Source organism: Sciurus carolinensis, chromosome X, assembly GCF_902686445.1.
Source record: "Sciurus carolinensis chromosome X, mSciCar1.2, whole genome shotgun sequence".
NCBI classification, from domain to species: Eukaryota; Metazoa; Chordata; class Mammalia; order Rodentia; family Sciuridae; genus Sciurus; species Sciurus carolinensis.
In genome coordinates, this window is record NC_062232.1 from 111,280,819 (window position 1) to 111,296,338 (window position 15,520).

Below are 15,520 nucleotides of genomic sequence, written 5' to 3' on the forward strand. Positions count from 1 at the left end.
TATAATGGAGCAAGCAAGGCATTTTTTGTTCATCCTGTGTGTTCATTTATTTAGGGGGACAGCTGCATTCTGCTCTTTTAATAGCCCCACAATGTTTCTGAACTCTATGCAACTCTAACATAAGTAATTAAAAAACTGAAGGACTTCTGGGTGTGGTGGTATACACCTGTAATCCCCGTGACTCAGGAGGCTGAGACAGGAGGATGGGGAGTTCAAAGCAGTCTTAGAAATTTAGTGAGGTCCTAAAGCACAGTGAGACCTTGTCTCTAAATAAAATATAAAAAAGTGCTGGGGATATTGCTCTGTGATAAAGTGCCTCTGGTTTTCATCCCTGGTACAAGAAAAAAAAACCCAAACAAACAAACAAACAAAAAATTCCTGAAGGACCATAAGTCTCAGTTACTTTGGAGGTTAAGGCAGGAGCATCACTTGAGTCCAGGAGTTAGGGGCCAGCCTGTGCAACATGCCAGACCCTATCTCTTAAAAAAAATTGCAGGCTTACATTCTGCCTCCCCTGCTATTTTCCTAGCTTAAAAGTCCTTCATTCAGAAGCATTTAAGAAAAAAAAAAAAACATTTGATAAAGACTTTTTAAACATTTATTAACATATGATGTTGCCCAGATCAAAAAAGAAAGTAAGTATGCTCTACTTTGGTGCTCAGATCTGTGAAGTAATGGGTTCAGTTCTGAAAACAGAAGGATATTGAGAAAGTAGGGCCAGTCCAAATATGATGCTATATCCTTGAAACCATAATCTAATGAGGAAACGTTGGAGAGATTTGGGGTATTTAGTTTGGAGAAGAGACATGGGAGGTTGTTCTCATATCAGATGGGAGCTGACTTGTTTTGTGAAGTTCTAGTTTCAGCAAAATGAATTTTGACTATGTATGAGGAAACCCTTCTCAATAGAATGTTTGAAAAGAAATGGATCTCTTTTGCTAAAAGGCAAAATCTTTTGTCAAGAGAGTCTGAGCAACACATGCATATGAAGAGATTTGGTTCATATCACATTTTCAAGGTTTCAGAGTTATGTAGGTGCCTTTTCCATAGCCAGGAAACATGAGGTTTCTTCTGAGTTTTGTCCCTTCTTGGGCTGTTACACCCTATTGCACGAGGAAAGTTCCAGGTGTCAAAAGAAATAAACTGCAAGTGGTACGTTTAATTGACAGCTGTGACACACTTTGGGAACCTTTCAGTGTTATTAAGCAGAAGTATATTTCCCCCAAAACTGACTTACTGGGGCAATTCAAAAGCCAGGTCTCTCTTAAGTCCTGAGGAAATCTCCCCATAGTCTTAGCAGGCTTCTATCTTTGTCTTCTCCTTTGCCTATACCATGCCTCCAGAAAGGAAAGGTAACCTTAACTTTAAAAAATTAGAACCTACTTAATATCCCATCTTTCAAGTACTCTGTTTCTGAAAGGCATTAAGAATGTGAGTAGCGAAGTGCCCTCAAAAGTGGTTCACAGAGCAGAGGCAACTTTCTGCCTTTCTAGTATATTAAGGGTAGTTAGACTATAAAAGCACTCAAAAACAATTTACTGCTTAAATCATAGTTCATCCTTTCTCTGAAAATGGGAGAAAGAGCCACAGTAGGTTAAAAATCATTAGTAAAGCTTTTAAATAATTACCTTTAGAAAATCTTAGTAAATAAAGTAGAATAAATAGGTTCTTTTTTTATCTAGCTTATAACCTTGACTATTCATATTAAGATACACTCATGACTATCTAACATTATGGTTATGGAATATTTGACAAATTGATTTGATAAATCATTTACCCCAAAATGGAGAGGCTGCAAGTGCTGGTCTGCTCTTACCATCGCTGTGGCAGCCGAGTGGTTCATCTGGTGATGAGCTGCCTTGAGTTTGGCTTGCAAGTGTGCGGGAGGATGAAAGTACTTGCATTTCTCCCGGGAGCATCGACCTTTGATGTAATCCATGCAGATTGTCACAGTATTATCACTCACTTCGATCATGGAAACATCTGTAGGGTGAGCATAGCGGCAATCGTTCTCCCCACGGGTACAATTTCCACGCTGAAATTCACGGCAAACCTTAAAGAAGAAAAAACAACACACACACACACACACACACACACACACACACACACACATCAGTATGATGACTGGAAGGTGGCTGGCTTTTATTAGCTTTGCCAGTGGTTGCAAGAATAAGTATATACATTTTTTCATTTATTTAGGGAGAATCTGCAAAGATGAGGGCTAATCAAAAGTCATATTCACTATGTGATGGAAACACAGACAATGCGTTTCTAGAAAAAAAATTCCATTCTCCACAAAGGAAAGTTTTTCTGTTTCCCTTACACTGACCTAAATGAAAGTATTATTGAAAACCAGTTTTAACCCTCTAGTTAATACACAGCCTCAAGTGTATTTAGTTTTTTTAAGGTCCAAGATTAGTCTTTATCACACAGCAATGCATTGGTAGTTTTCCACGACCAACTTGTGAACCATGATTGAGTTACATGTACAATCAGATTCCATTACAGTACATTATGAAGCATTTAAAGGGCTGTCAATGGAGCTACTTTCTAAGAAATCAACTAGTCATTTATTTCAATTAATAAAAAAGCAATTAAGGAAAAATTGAAGGACTTTAGTAAACCAAGAGCTGTTTGAAACTACTTTTTGATTCTTTAGGTAATATGTGGTATTTATTATGTAGTACATTATTCTTAAGATAGAAAAAGGTTTAGACGCTATAAGACTCATTTGCATTCTGCATTCATATAACTTTACATTTTGTAATCATAAAGGGTTAGATTAGATTTGTTTTTCCAGTTTACTGTTCTAGTAAGTAGAGGCTCATTAACAAATACAGTAATCCCATTCTATAAAGCTGGAGCCTGAGTACAGGAGCATTCCCACCCAGACTTCCTGTGCCATAGCATCTAGACTGGGTTCATTTAAAACATTTTTGACCAACTGTATAACTGAATCGATGCACTTAATTGTAAGGTATAACTGTAGCAATAAAATATTTAACATTTCTCTGAGGTTATACTCCATAAGTGAAAACATTTGGGTGTACTTATTTAAAGTATTTAGCACACTGGGCTCTGAGGGGGTTACCTTTATACATAAGGTTAATATCCACCTTACAGGTATTTATATATTTCTTCACAAATACCTCCAGTTTATCTGAACGCATCAGTTTCGGACCAGCAACTCCTGGCAATGCGAGAGGTGGATTCCCAGAAATCAGAACAGGCGTATTTGGTAAAAGTTCTGCAGGAACCAGGCCCATCCCGGGATGAGGTACGTAAGGATTGAAAGCCATGGCAGGATTAGCCGCAAGGGATGGATTCACAGGAAAAGAAGTCTGTATATTTAAAAGAGGGGATAAAAGTGTTACAAGTAAACATATTCTTCCTGTTTTTATTGGACAAGATGACATTCTTGCAGAAATATCAGAATTTCCTAAGCCATATCAGCATTTAACATTGTTTCTTCTGACTGGTTTATTTTTAATCTCCTACTAATGCCCATCTATGAGTTGCTTTTAAACCAACAAATGTCTTCAAGCAAAAAATTTATTGATAAGTCGATAAAACAACCTCTTGATTGTAAGTCATGAATAAACCAACTTAAATCTCATTGTTCCAAATATATTTTGTCCAGCACTTCCTTTTTTACTTAAAAAAACCACATCACCAGTGACGGTACATACACAGACAATCTCTCTTGTCTCCTCACACAGGCCTGACCTCTGTGGACTTTGGGTACTCCTGAAAACCCCCTTCTTCCCACCCTTTTCCTTCTTGCCAATCAGTAGTGCTTGGCTCGAAGGCTGCCTGTCATACCATTGGTACCACCTGCACTACTAAGCACTAACCTTGCTAATTTTCTTGGTCTATTGACATTTATGGAAGAGAGCAAAGAGTTGAGGAAGATAAAGGCAAGTTAAGTGAATACTTGGCTGGGTGTATGCCTGTGATCCCAGTGATTCAGGAGGCTGAGGCAGGAGGATCACAAGTTTAAGGCCCTAGGCAACTTAGTGAGACCCTGTCTCAAACTAAAAGCAAGTTAAATAAAAGGGCTGAGGACATGGTTCAGTAGTTAAGCACCCCTCTGTTTAATCCCTGGTAATAATAATAATGATAATAATAATGATAAAGGGCTGTGGATATAACTCAGTAGTAAAAACACTCCTGGCATCAAACCCTGGTACCATCTTTTTAAAATAAGCACTTTACCAACTTTTTCTGTCTACCTAAAATGAGATCAAATATTGTTATTCTTTAACTAGAGGTCCTACTTCACAAATGAATCTTGACTTGCCTAGCCTTGTGTTTATCAAGTGGGGCCAGATGATACAGTTCAAAAGGAGGTCCTAAAAATGCTACAAGGATCCTTGTTGGGCAAGAAGATATAACAGAATGGACACAAACTATAGGGCAGAACTTGTAAAGAAAAGCCTTAGAAATGCAAAGGCTATTACATGTGTTTCTATCTTTAAAAGTCCTGGATTCAAAGAGTTTTGTATGTATATTTCCTTTATTATCTGTAACCACATAATTTAACACTTTACTGTGCTATTTTCCAGTTTGTTTCACACATGGATATCTTTACTTTTCAATGTAGTTATAATTTCTTAGATATTTCTTGTCTCCTCTATCATACCTAATACTTAGTGAATGACTGATTGACAGATATAATCAATGATAAGTTTTAAAAATACATTTTAACAGTAAGTGAATAATATATCTGATGAGATATAGTATATTTCTAATAGTGACTCATTAAGGTAGTTATTGTGTAATTGCTGCTGTCTCATTGTGTATTACCTTTTTGGGGGTCAGTGCTGGGAATAGAACTCAGGGCCCCTCACATGCTAGGCAAGCACTTTTACACTGAACTACATCCCCAGCCCTTCATTGTGTATTACTAATCACACGTGTTCTTTCTTGCTTTTTCTTTCCCTAAAAAAAAAAAAGAAACAACCCCAAGAAGCTGATATATTGCCAAGCTGTGCCCAGACTTGCTAAATCACACTAATTGGAACATCTCTAAATACAGGGAGAATAGGAAGCTCTAGACCCTGGATGGGGCAACCTAGACTCCCTGCCCCGACCTCTGCACTGACTTGTAATTTTCACCAGCACAGATTCTCCAAGAAACTCCTGTTATAAGCCATATTCAGCTTACATGTAAGTGCTCCCCCATTAGCACTCTATCTTGGTTGAATTTATTAAATTAACTGTTAGGAAGAACGGAGAGAACTTGGCCTTAAAGAACTGACAAGACTCACTAGGGTGAGTGAAGAAGGCACAGTGGCCAAGAGCTTAAAGTGAAAGGGGTAATACCAGGTGCCAGAAAAGTCGGTGAAGTGGCTAGGAGAGGAGGTTTAAGGTTTGAGAACAAACAGCTTAGGGCTGACCCAGTCGAACTAAGTCCGGGTGATATAAAAAGTCTGTAGCCTCATCAAATGAAATAGAAGCTCCAGGAATTAGCTGATATGACATTATTTTACTTCATGAGAAGGAAATCTTTTGGAAACAGCCACCCAGGCATGCTTTGGCAACAAGACAGACTTCACTAATTCAATGATTCATTGTCATGTCAAAATCAGCAAGGATCTCAAGGTAAAAACTCTATATTTGCAGCACACAGTAGTCTTCTTTGTTTCATTTTTTGTTTTTTTCTGGGACTTCTGTGGCAAGTTTCTTACTGAAGTCACCATTCCAATCTCCTGGAGGATTTTTGCTTTTGCCTTTTGCAGAAATAGAAAAAGATCATTATTATATCCATTAACCATTGAACTAAAACAAAGATTAGGAGGTGGGTGAATTTCCCAGACTTCAAAAACACTAATCATTAACAAATTAATATTAATTTAATTAATGATCAATTAATATTTAAGTCTAATGTACATATGAGCAATGCCTTCCTTTTATGCTGGATCTGGACTTCTGTTGTTTTTCCTTTCCTTTTGGGGGTGACTCAACAGGGAAATTTTCCTGGTTAACTTCTGCTATCTCTGGAATATATTTAAATTTACTTAAGTCTGTTACATGATACAAGTGTATGGGAAAAAAGCTTTAAATAATGTCTATATACAAAATGTAAGGGGGTTGCTGAAAACGCTTAGATCTTTAAAAGATCTCATCATGAACTATAATGTGCTGTCTTTAGATTTTAAAATCAGTATCAAAGCTTTTATGACCATTTCCTCCTTGGGTATAAATTTTTTCTAACACTGTTTACTGAGAAGAAGCAAGTTTGTCCACTCACAGCCCTGGGGCAGAGGCAGGAACTCCAAGTTGCTTATTTATTTTCCAGTAGATATTTCTGTTTTCTCACCACCACCTCTGCCCCAGGGCAACTACTCCATTTCATGAATTTAAACATTCAAGGGCTTAACTTTGACTAACAGCCTGCAAACTCACATATTCAGCTTTAGTAAGCAACTTAATCCTGCTTCTATCTATATCATAGCCCTTGATGTCAGTTGAGCAAAGTGAATGATCTGTGGGTTAATCCTTATTTTAAAGAAAAAGATTTTTTTTTTTTGGTGAGGGAGAGTGAACCCAGGGCCTTGTGTATGCTGAGCATATGCTCTGCGACAGAGCTACTCCCTCAATCCTAAGAAAAAGGCTCTTGAGACATTGAATTTTTAAAAATATATTTTTATTTGTAGATGGACACAATACCTTTATTTTATATATTTATTTTCATGTGGTGCTGAGAATCAAACCCAGTGCCTCATGCATGTGGGGTACCAACTGAGCCACAATCCCAGCCCAAAATGAATTTTCTCTTTGAAGCCTAAACTAATCGGGATGTTTAAATGTGTTTCAGATATTCAAATCTGAACCTAACTTATTTACCAAATACTTGAAAATGTGAGTTTTTTTTTCCCCAGAACTAGAGGTTTTTCATCTTTTTGGGTCTTGTAAAACAACAAGAAAAGCAGAGATAACAGACTTTATGAATAAGATCACCACATGAAAAGTATTTACCCTGGTGTCTCTAGCATATCACCTCCTGTGATAGGAATTCCTGTGAGTTCCTGGTGCCAAGCACAGTGCTTAGGAACTATGAGGCACTCAGGAAATGCCTCCTAAAAATTAATGAAATGTCTTCAGCACAGTTTCTCCTAATCCTTTTCTAGTCTGGGATTTCTCTAAGAGTCAGATTAAAGCTCCAGACCCTATCCACAGAAAAAACTCAAGTACACACAAAATAGTTCACATGATCTCAGGAAGTTCAAGGCCCCCATGATACTCACCCCTAGTGCAGTTATGGACTGGTTAAGAAGCTAAATGCTCTAGAATGAGGATCCACAAATTAGGACCCCTGGACCAAATCCAGGCTGCCCCTGTTTTTTGTATGGTCAGCAACCTGGTTTTTATAGTTTTTCATGGTTGAAAAAATTAAATGAATAATAATATTTAGTAACACATGAAAATTACATGAAATTCTTATTTTAATGTCTATCCACAGATGAAGATGTGTTCATCAGTAAACCTATATTATAAGAAATTGGAGATATTTTCTCTTGTCATATAGGTATCTATAATAGTGGTTCAGTTTATGCTTTGAATATAACCTTTGTTGCTCTGCCACTTCAACTTATTTTTTAAAGGGACATGTTTCTTTCTGTTCCTCTCTCCCTGCTCCTCCCTAATCTCTCCCCCTACTGAATCTCAGGGGAAACAGGATCACCTTTCTTTTCCATCCTAGGCAGAGTTATCTGTCCTTGAGTACATACCCACCATAGGAAGGAAGTGATCCACACTTTGGGGATGATACCAGAAGATCTCAGAAATGACTATTTCCCAAATTAAGTGAATTACAACTCCAACTGAGAACACATAGAATGCAGCCTTGAGTCACCTCTTTAAAAGCCCCTCTGTTCCTGCTGATGGGTAGAATCAGTCTTTGGGACAGGAGTCCCCAGTGCTTCTCCTTTGCTAGCAAAGCAATAAACCTTTTTTTCCCCCCTTTTTTCTCAAACTGTGTCCTTGTTATTGGATTAGCATCAGGAACAAGGACCAACCTTTCTGCAATACCTATTTAATATCTTCTTGCTTCATAGAGCCTAAAATATTTACTATCTTGTCATTTATAGAAAAGTTTACTGTATTTGGTTCTAGAGGATTCCAAAATATAAAACACTACAATTTCTAGAGTAAAGCATCAATTATATGTAAATCCATTGATAGGAAAGTATAATATCTTTGGCAAGAGTCTACAAGTTGAAGAAGTTTGTTTTTAAAAACTACTATTAAGGTATTCACAAACGTTCTTTTAAGCAGTTACTGAATAAGGTTCTCAACTGTTTCTTTATAGATTACTACTCAGTGATTGACAATGGAAAAAGAGTAGTTGGAATCCTAGAAAGGTAAAATTTTAGGAGTCACTGCATATTCATCTTAAAGTGTTGTGTAGCTCCTTAGAAATACTAAGCTTCTTTATTCACTTATGTATTGATGGACACCTCGGTTGATTCCATATCTTGGCTTTTGTGAATACTGCTGCAATAAACATGGAATTGCAGGAATCTCCTTGATCTAATAATCTGAGTAACTATGGTCTGCAATAATTTATGATATTTGTCAAAATAACTAGAAGCGTTTGAAGGTTCCTAATGCATAGAAATGATAAATGTTTGAGAAGGAAATGCTAATTTACACTGATTTCATCATTATAATTCTAGGCATAAATTGCATTATTGTACTGAATCTCATAAATATGTACAAATATTATGTGTCAATTAAAATTTTTAAAAATAAAAAATGAAAAAAACTATGCCTTCAAAAATATGTCCAATTTACACACATATTAGGGACACTAACTTATAATTTAAAATAGATTATTCCTCAAGCTAGCATAAAGATATGAAAACTCTGCATTTATGATAAATTGATCTTTGTGTCTTCCTAACAGAATAGACCTATTTGCCCCGTTACCTCAATAATATCTGAGATCAGTAACAATTATTGATAGATGAATGCAAAATACTTTAAGTCCCTTAAATGGCATCCTGTACTGAAGTCCATGGAATAATTGAACCTTCCTTCTCTGAGCTCCTATCTAGAGGTGGATGACCAAACATTTTCTTTTATGGAAGGATAAACATTTGGTAACAATTTGTTGACTTGATTTTAATACCAGAAAAATAGCACTCTTAAATTTTACTAGCGCTCATAATACCTTCCTTTTACTGTACATTCACAAGCATTTATATATTATAAAAAGGAGCAAGCCTCTTTAAACATCATAAGGTTTATTTTTATCCTTTGATAATTTTAAAGCACATTGAAATGCATAACTTTAGTTTCTTTTTTTTTTTCATAACTTTAGTTTCTATCAGACTTTTCCAACTGGTCATATGCAGCACAACTGAGTAATCTTTTTTTCTCACAGTTTTTACTTGGTCATTTCCATGATCTTTGAGTTATGGTCTTTGAGGACCAAAGTAGCTAAAAGGCAGGCTACTGCAGTCCCATATAATCTCCAGGTTGGTTAACTAGTCCCTCAATAATTGAGAATCAGCTTTATAAATGGATACAAATTGATAGTGGCATTTATGTACTAATCATGCCTGTTAATGAACAGTAAGTCACTGTGGCCCTAGAGAGAGTAGAAAAAAGTTCAAGGGTCTAAAGTGTAATAATTGTCCTCACCTGGCTGTTCTGACTTTAATAATCACAGATGTCTTCAAGTAAGAGGAAACATTAAAGGTAGGCAGAGAGATGAAAGATCAATAGACTGTTGTGGGTATAAGAGGTATGAAGAACAGCATAAAAAATATAAACCATGGTTCTGATCTACCCTTATTTGGTGGGAGGAAAGCTACGACAGAACACTAGGGATTATAATTAACTACCTACACACAGATCACCATAGGAAGAAGGCAAAATAATTCTTCCTTAGGCAGAAAATTTTGAGACCTCATAAGCAAAGCAATTTTGACTGTTTTGAGGAGTAAATCGAACTTGATCTAAAAAATGATTTGTTGATGACCACCATGTAGGAAAGAAAAACTACTTTAAAAATCAAATTTGTGGCAAGGATTGTGGTGATGATTTCACAAATATATGCTTGTCTCCAAGCTCATCAAATTGCCTATAATGAATATATATGGCTTTTTTGATGTATCACTCATACCTTGATAGTTTTTTAAATCAAGTTGTAGGCTAGTGGTTGGGTGCACCCCTCACATGCATGAAGCCCCTGGGTTCCATCTCCAGCACCAAAAATGCTTACAAAAATAATAAAAAATTAGGTTGTTAACAAATAGTATAAAACAAAATGTGGGTTTTGTGGGGGGAAATGGGAAGAACTGAGTAGAGTAAGGAACCTACAGGAAACCTGGACACTATTCATAAACATGTCAGTACAAGTCCAGGATAAATGGGAGATATAAGTTAAAATTATCAGGGGTTAGACAAACATCATCATCACCAAAACAACAGAAACTACAACAAAATCATATATGGCTATTTGAAAGATAGCTCTGATATGAAATAAAGAAAAGTCCAGAGGGGTAGGGCTGTAGCTTAGTGGTAGAGTGCTTGCTTCACATGCGTGAGGAACTGGGTTCGATCCTCAGCACCACATAAATAAAATAAAGGTAAAAAAAAGAAAAGAAGAAAAGCCCAGAGCTATAAGAACATGGGGGATCAGATACAAATAAAAAATTAAGAGGATCAGAAAAATACTAATTAAATACCTCATTATTATTAGATCATAAAATTGTAGAGGGTAGAGCCTGTTTTGTGTTTACTGTTTTTATCCACCTCCCGTCCATTTAATGTCCAGTACAGAGTATATGCTCAATACATGTTCACTGAATTGAATGAAAAGGGATTCCTAATATATTGTAACTATATTGAGATTAATTTGTGGTTTACCAAATAAAAATCCAATTCGAATATCACAGTGCAAAACAAGAAAACCAAAACAAAAGCAGTGTCAGAGAGATGGAATGTACATTAGCTTCTCTCTCTTTCCTGAGGTATACTTTAGGCAGATGGCCACTCTCAAACAATCTTTTGATAAAAATGGGAAATGTTAGATCAAACAGTATGAAAAGCATGGGGTATTTTATAATACATTCACACACATATATGTATGTTATGCAGTGATATGTATATATGTATGTGTATATATATATATATACACACTTGTATATATTATGCAATAATCAAATAGGGTAATTAATAAATCCATCATTATAATAATGAAAATCATTATTTCTTTGTGGGGAGAACTCTAGTAGCTATTCTGAAATATACATTACATTATTGTTAACTATGGTCACCATACTGTGTGATGGAACACCAGAACTTATTCCTCCTAATTTTAAGTTTGTACCCATTGACTAACTTCTCTCCTCATCCCTCCTACCCTTTCCCTCTGCAGTATCTGGTAACCACTATCATATTTTCTAGTTCTACATGAGTAGCTTTGGCAGATTCCATATGATCAAGATCATGTGGTAAAATATATAACTTCTTATTACAAATCCTGGATACTAGTGAATTGCTAATGTGACTGGTATTCATGGAATAGTTCAAAAAGACTATGTAAAGAAGGGTTTAAATTACCAGAGATAAGGCTCTGCCTCTCACCTTACTCCATGCTAGAATGGCACCAACTTAGTCTAGACTTAAGCTCATTTAAAATCATGTTCAAAAGATTGAATTTTATTGTAAAGATTACTCTGATCTCAAAATGAACAGCATATAATACATAATTAAGTAAAGGCTTAAGATGATAAAAATCATGTTTCTTGGTTCATAGCTATTACACAAACTGAATATGTTTTGCCACATTAATTTCATTTTGGATTTTTCTTACAAGCTTTATAAATGTTGTTTGTTAATGTTTTGCAAAGGTACTGCTTCTGATAAAACAACCTGAGTTAATATGAGATAATAAGCCACTACCTATAGGACAGACAGGATAGAAGGCTGAATTCCAGTACTAATACCGACCCAATTAAATGGAAGGAGTGACTGTAAAATTATAGATATTGAAGTGGGAGATATTACTCCCACTTTAAGACTGGTGAAACTGGCCTGCTGGTTGTTTCAAATAAAAAACTTGGACACCAAAGTCAAAGAAGTAAAAGGACCAAGAAAAAAGCAGTCAATAATTTAACTCTTGCCCTCTGTTACCAGGACCAAGAAAATTACAGGACCCCTCTCTGAGTCCTGTAACTCTAATGAGTCACCGAATCTGCTGATTAGGGAGATTGAGAGGATTCTAGAGTACAGGAAGTCAACCAGTGCACATTCTACAAAGAGGAGGGTCATTGGAGAGGGAAATGTCCCTGATGCTTCCAAGAGAAGGCACATATGGTCAGCAAGACCCTGACCCATCGCAGCAGATGGCACCACTGGTAGATGAAAGCTAAAGGAGTCAAGAGACTTTGCACATGTCCACAAGAGTGATCTCTCAGGAATCTCAGCTGACTCTTAAGAATAGATAGGAACAAGGTCAGTTTTGAACAACTTGTCTTAAAAACCTGGCAGGAGAATATAGCTTAAGCAAAGTCCTACGTGGACATTTAAAAGGAAAAACCATGTGTGTTTTTTAAACGTAACTTAAGATGTACACTTGTGTCAGTTCTGCTAAAAGTAAGTAAAACTGGAGGCTATAGAGGAAGGGTTCTTGTGTAGGAGTGCCTAAGAATAATGATCACAAAGGACTTGAGAGTCCCAAATTTGTCCTGAGTCAATTTGAGTCTGAGCTCATAGACCTACAAATCTTCTTAACCTCCTACATTGATAAATTCATCTGTTTTTAACTGATACAATTATGAGTTACCATCTTCATGGTTTTCATAGACTGGTTGAAATAGTAATTGCTTTTGTGCTAATTGTTTAAAAAAGTAATGCTCTGCTGTCTTATTATTGTTTTAGCATGATCCCTGCCCTATGTATGCCTTGTCCAGTTACCTGCCATCTGCCACTGTGGACATCTTAACTGCTCTGATGGTGAATACCCTTAACTATCCACGCCCCACATGATAGAGGACAAGGACTTTGGGTCACTTCCCCTAAGGTCACTCTCTCTCATCAGGAAGCAGTTTGGAGATGTCCTCACCCATTTTTCCAAAGAAATGGAATGTAACTTGCTGCCCTTGCTGCTCTGCAACTGTGACTTATTTTTAAAAGAATCTCCTCCTCCCTAATCTATTCCCCTTCCTAATCTCAGTGGAAACAGAATCATCTTTCTTCCCCATCCTAGGCAGAGTTATCTGGCCTTAAGCACACACCTACCAGAGGAACCAAGTAACTCAGACCTTGGGGATGACACCAGAAGATCTCAGAAATGACTGTCTCCCAAATTAATGAGTGAATCACAACTCCAACAGAGAACACATGAAATTTACCTTTGAATCACCTCTTTAAAGCCCCCTGCTCCCTTTGAGGGTCAGAATCACAGCCTCTGAGACAGGAGTCCCCTGTGCTTCTCCTTTGCTAGCAAAGCAATAAACCTTCTTTTTCCTTTTTCTCAAAAACAAATTACTATTGAATATATACTTAAAGCCTATGAAAGCAATTTAACAATGTTAGGGGACTACTTTTAAGATTATCAGGTAATGGGGCAATCACAAGTTTTTACACTAGGTCTCCTGGTGGCCCTCCTAGTGACAACTGCTAAACCATATCCACTTATGCAAGAGGATGGTTTTGATAAGGGAAAGAAATCATTCTGTATAGATTAGATTATCAAGCATTGGCTTTATTTGTTGACGTTTTCTTTATCCTCCTTCAGGGAGAAAGATTTTCACAAAGCCCTCCAAATTCCCAGCTTTCATCTAACTTGTGATCACCAGCAAGCAATTTTGAGGTAGCTGGTAGCTTAGACTTGACCATGAACAGTGAAGCTAACAGGCCCACATGGTCTCATTAGTACCCGGCTCTAACCAACTGAGCTAACCAGTCCCAGAGGAGGAGGACACGAAGTCGGCCAAGAGGAGATTATGTTTAATTTATCCCACGGGGATATATAAGGGAGGATAAAGGGAGAATGTTGAGATTTGTTACCATTGAAGGAACTGAGCACTGTAAGAGATATCATGTACAAGTACCCTCTGTTTGGTTGCAAAACTGTAGCATTTTCACTTAACTTTTGAAACAAACAGATTTTATACTTCCTCTTAACAGAGTTAGGGCAAGGCAGCACACCCACTTCTAGTGGTTTTATTTTAATATAAAAGGAACTTTAAGCTGTGACATACACAGTAACAGGAAAGGACCTGAGTAATGAATAATCATGGTAGATCAGTAATTGAAATTAGGAATGAATCTGGAATCTTCAGGGCCTGAAGCTTAGACCATTGGGTGGGAGAAAGAGCTCTTAGCACTTAGAACATGCAAATAACTTTTTGCAAATTTTATGAACATCTTCAAAAGACATTACTCTTGGAAGGACACCAAGCAAATGAGGGTAAGGTAGCCCAAGGTAAGGTAACTCCACTTCTGGAACAATGTGTGTTGAGCAATTAAAAACATGATCTTTAGCTGCTACCTTTAAAAGTAAAATCTTTCAGAAAATGTAGTAATATCCATATGAAATTTTGGGCTCATAACATAGTAGCACTCCAAGCACTCCTGGGATATGATTTGGTCAATCTCAGTCAATGTGGAATTAACATGATAATGACAATCATAATTATATTAAGAGCACATTAACCTTAATTCTGCATAATGCCTCCTTTTACTGCCTTAAATATTTTGCAAAAATCACTTTATAAAACAATGTCACTACATTGAGATGGAAAAATAAATAGCTTAATTTATTATTCTGTGAATAGGTAAATGGAAAAGTCTGCTGTAGAACCTTCATTAATATATACTGTATTTCTGTCCTGATGAGGAGACTAGCAATCTGGAATATGGATGTGTGGATTCAGTCTGATATGACTGCAGCCATGCTGAATTATGACCACCATGATTGCCCCTGTGTCTAGGAGTCAGTTTTTCCTCAAGAGTTTCCCAGCAAACTATAAATAGACAAAAACATCAGAGTGGCATATGGAGCTTTACGACCAGACCCTGGCGCCAGAAAAATGCTTGACTCTTTTATGTTAATCTAAGATAAACCAGGTACATTCTGGCTAGGACAAGGTCATTTTGGTCCTCACCAATATGTACGAACTTCCTTGTGACCCAAATTGTAGGGATCCAGTTCATCTCCTTGTTGCCCAGGACTACACTTTTGTCATTATGTCCTACTGCACTCTGTGCAATCCTAGATTTGTCTGCATCTTTCTTTGACTTTTTAGTTCCTTGGGGCCAGTCCTCCTGTTTTAGGACTGAGTTGTTCTGGAGCAATAGACATGGTTTCCTTTTCCATTAAATCTACAAAATGTCTGACCCACCCTTTTCATAGTAAAATTTAATAAAAGAACCAGGGCAATAACTACTCTTTATAACATAAATATGTCAGTGGATAAAGTGCGTTTATGTAAACTAGAAAAATTGTAACTCTAATACAAATTTGGCAAGTGTAGAACATATCTTGGTAAGGGAAGGA

At 36.7% G+C, this 15,520-nt stretch overlaps 1 protein-coding gene across 11 annotated transcripts in view; it reads right to left on the reverse strand.

Annotated features, from left to right (window-relative positions):
* The window catches only part of Mbnl3 (muscleblind like splicing regulator 3), a 114,819-nt gene that overhangs the window by 17,973 nt on the left and 81,326 nt on the right, over positions 1 to 15,520 (reverse strand). For 9 of the 11 annotated variants that reach the window (XM_047535671.1, XM_047535677.1, XM_047535669.1 and 6 more), the window contains 2 exons: positions 3,150 to 3,341; positions 1,778 to 2,053 (listed from right to left, as the gene is read on the reverse strand). In XM_047535671.1, the coding sequence (XP_047391627.1) occupies positions 1,778 to 2,053; positions 3,150 to 3,341 (468 nt within the window). The remainder of the gene's footprint in view (positions 1 to 1,777; positions 2,054 to 3,149; positions 3,342 to 15,520) is intronic. The other 2 variants (XM_047535673.1, XM_047535675.1) reach the window with 1 other exon arrangement.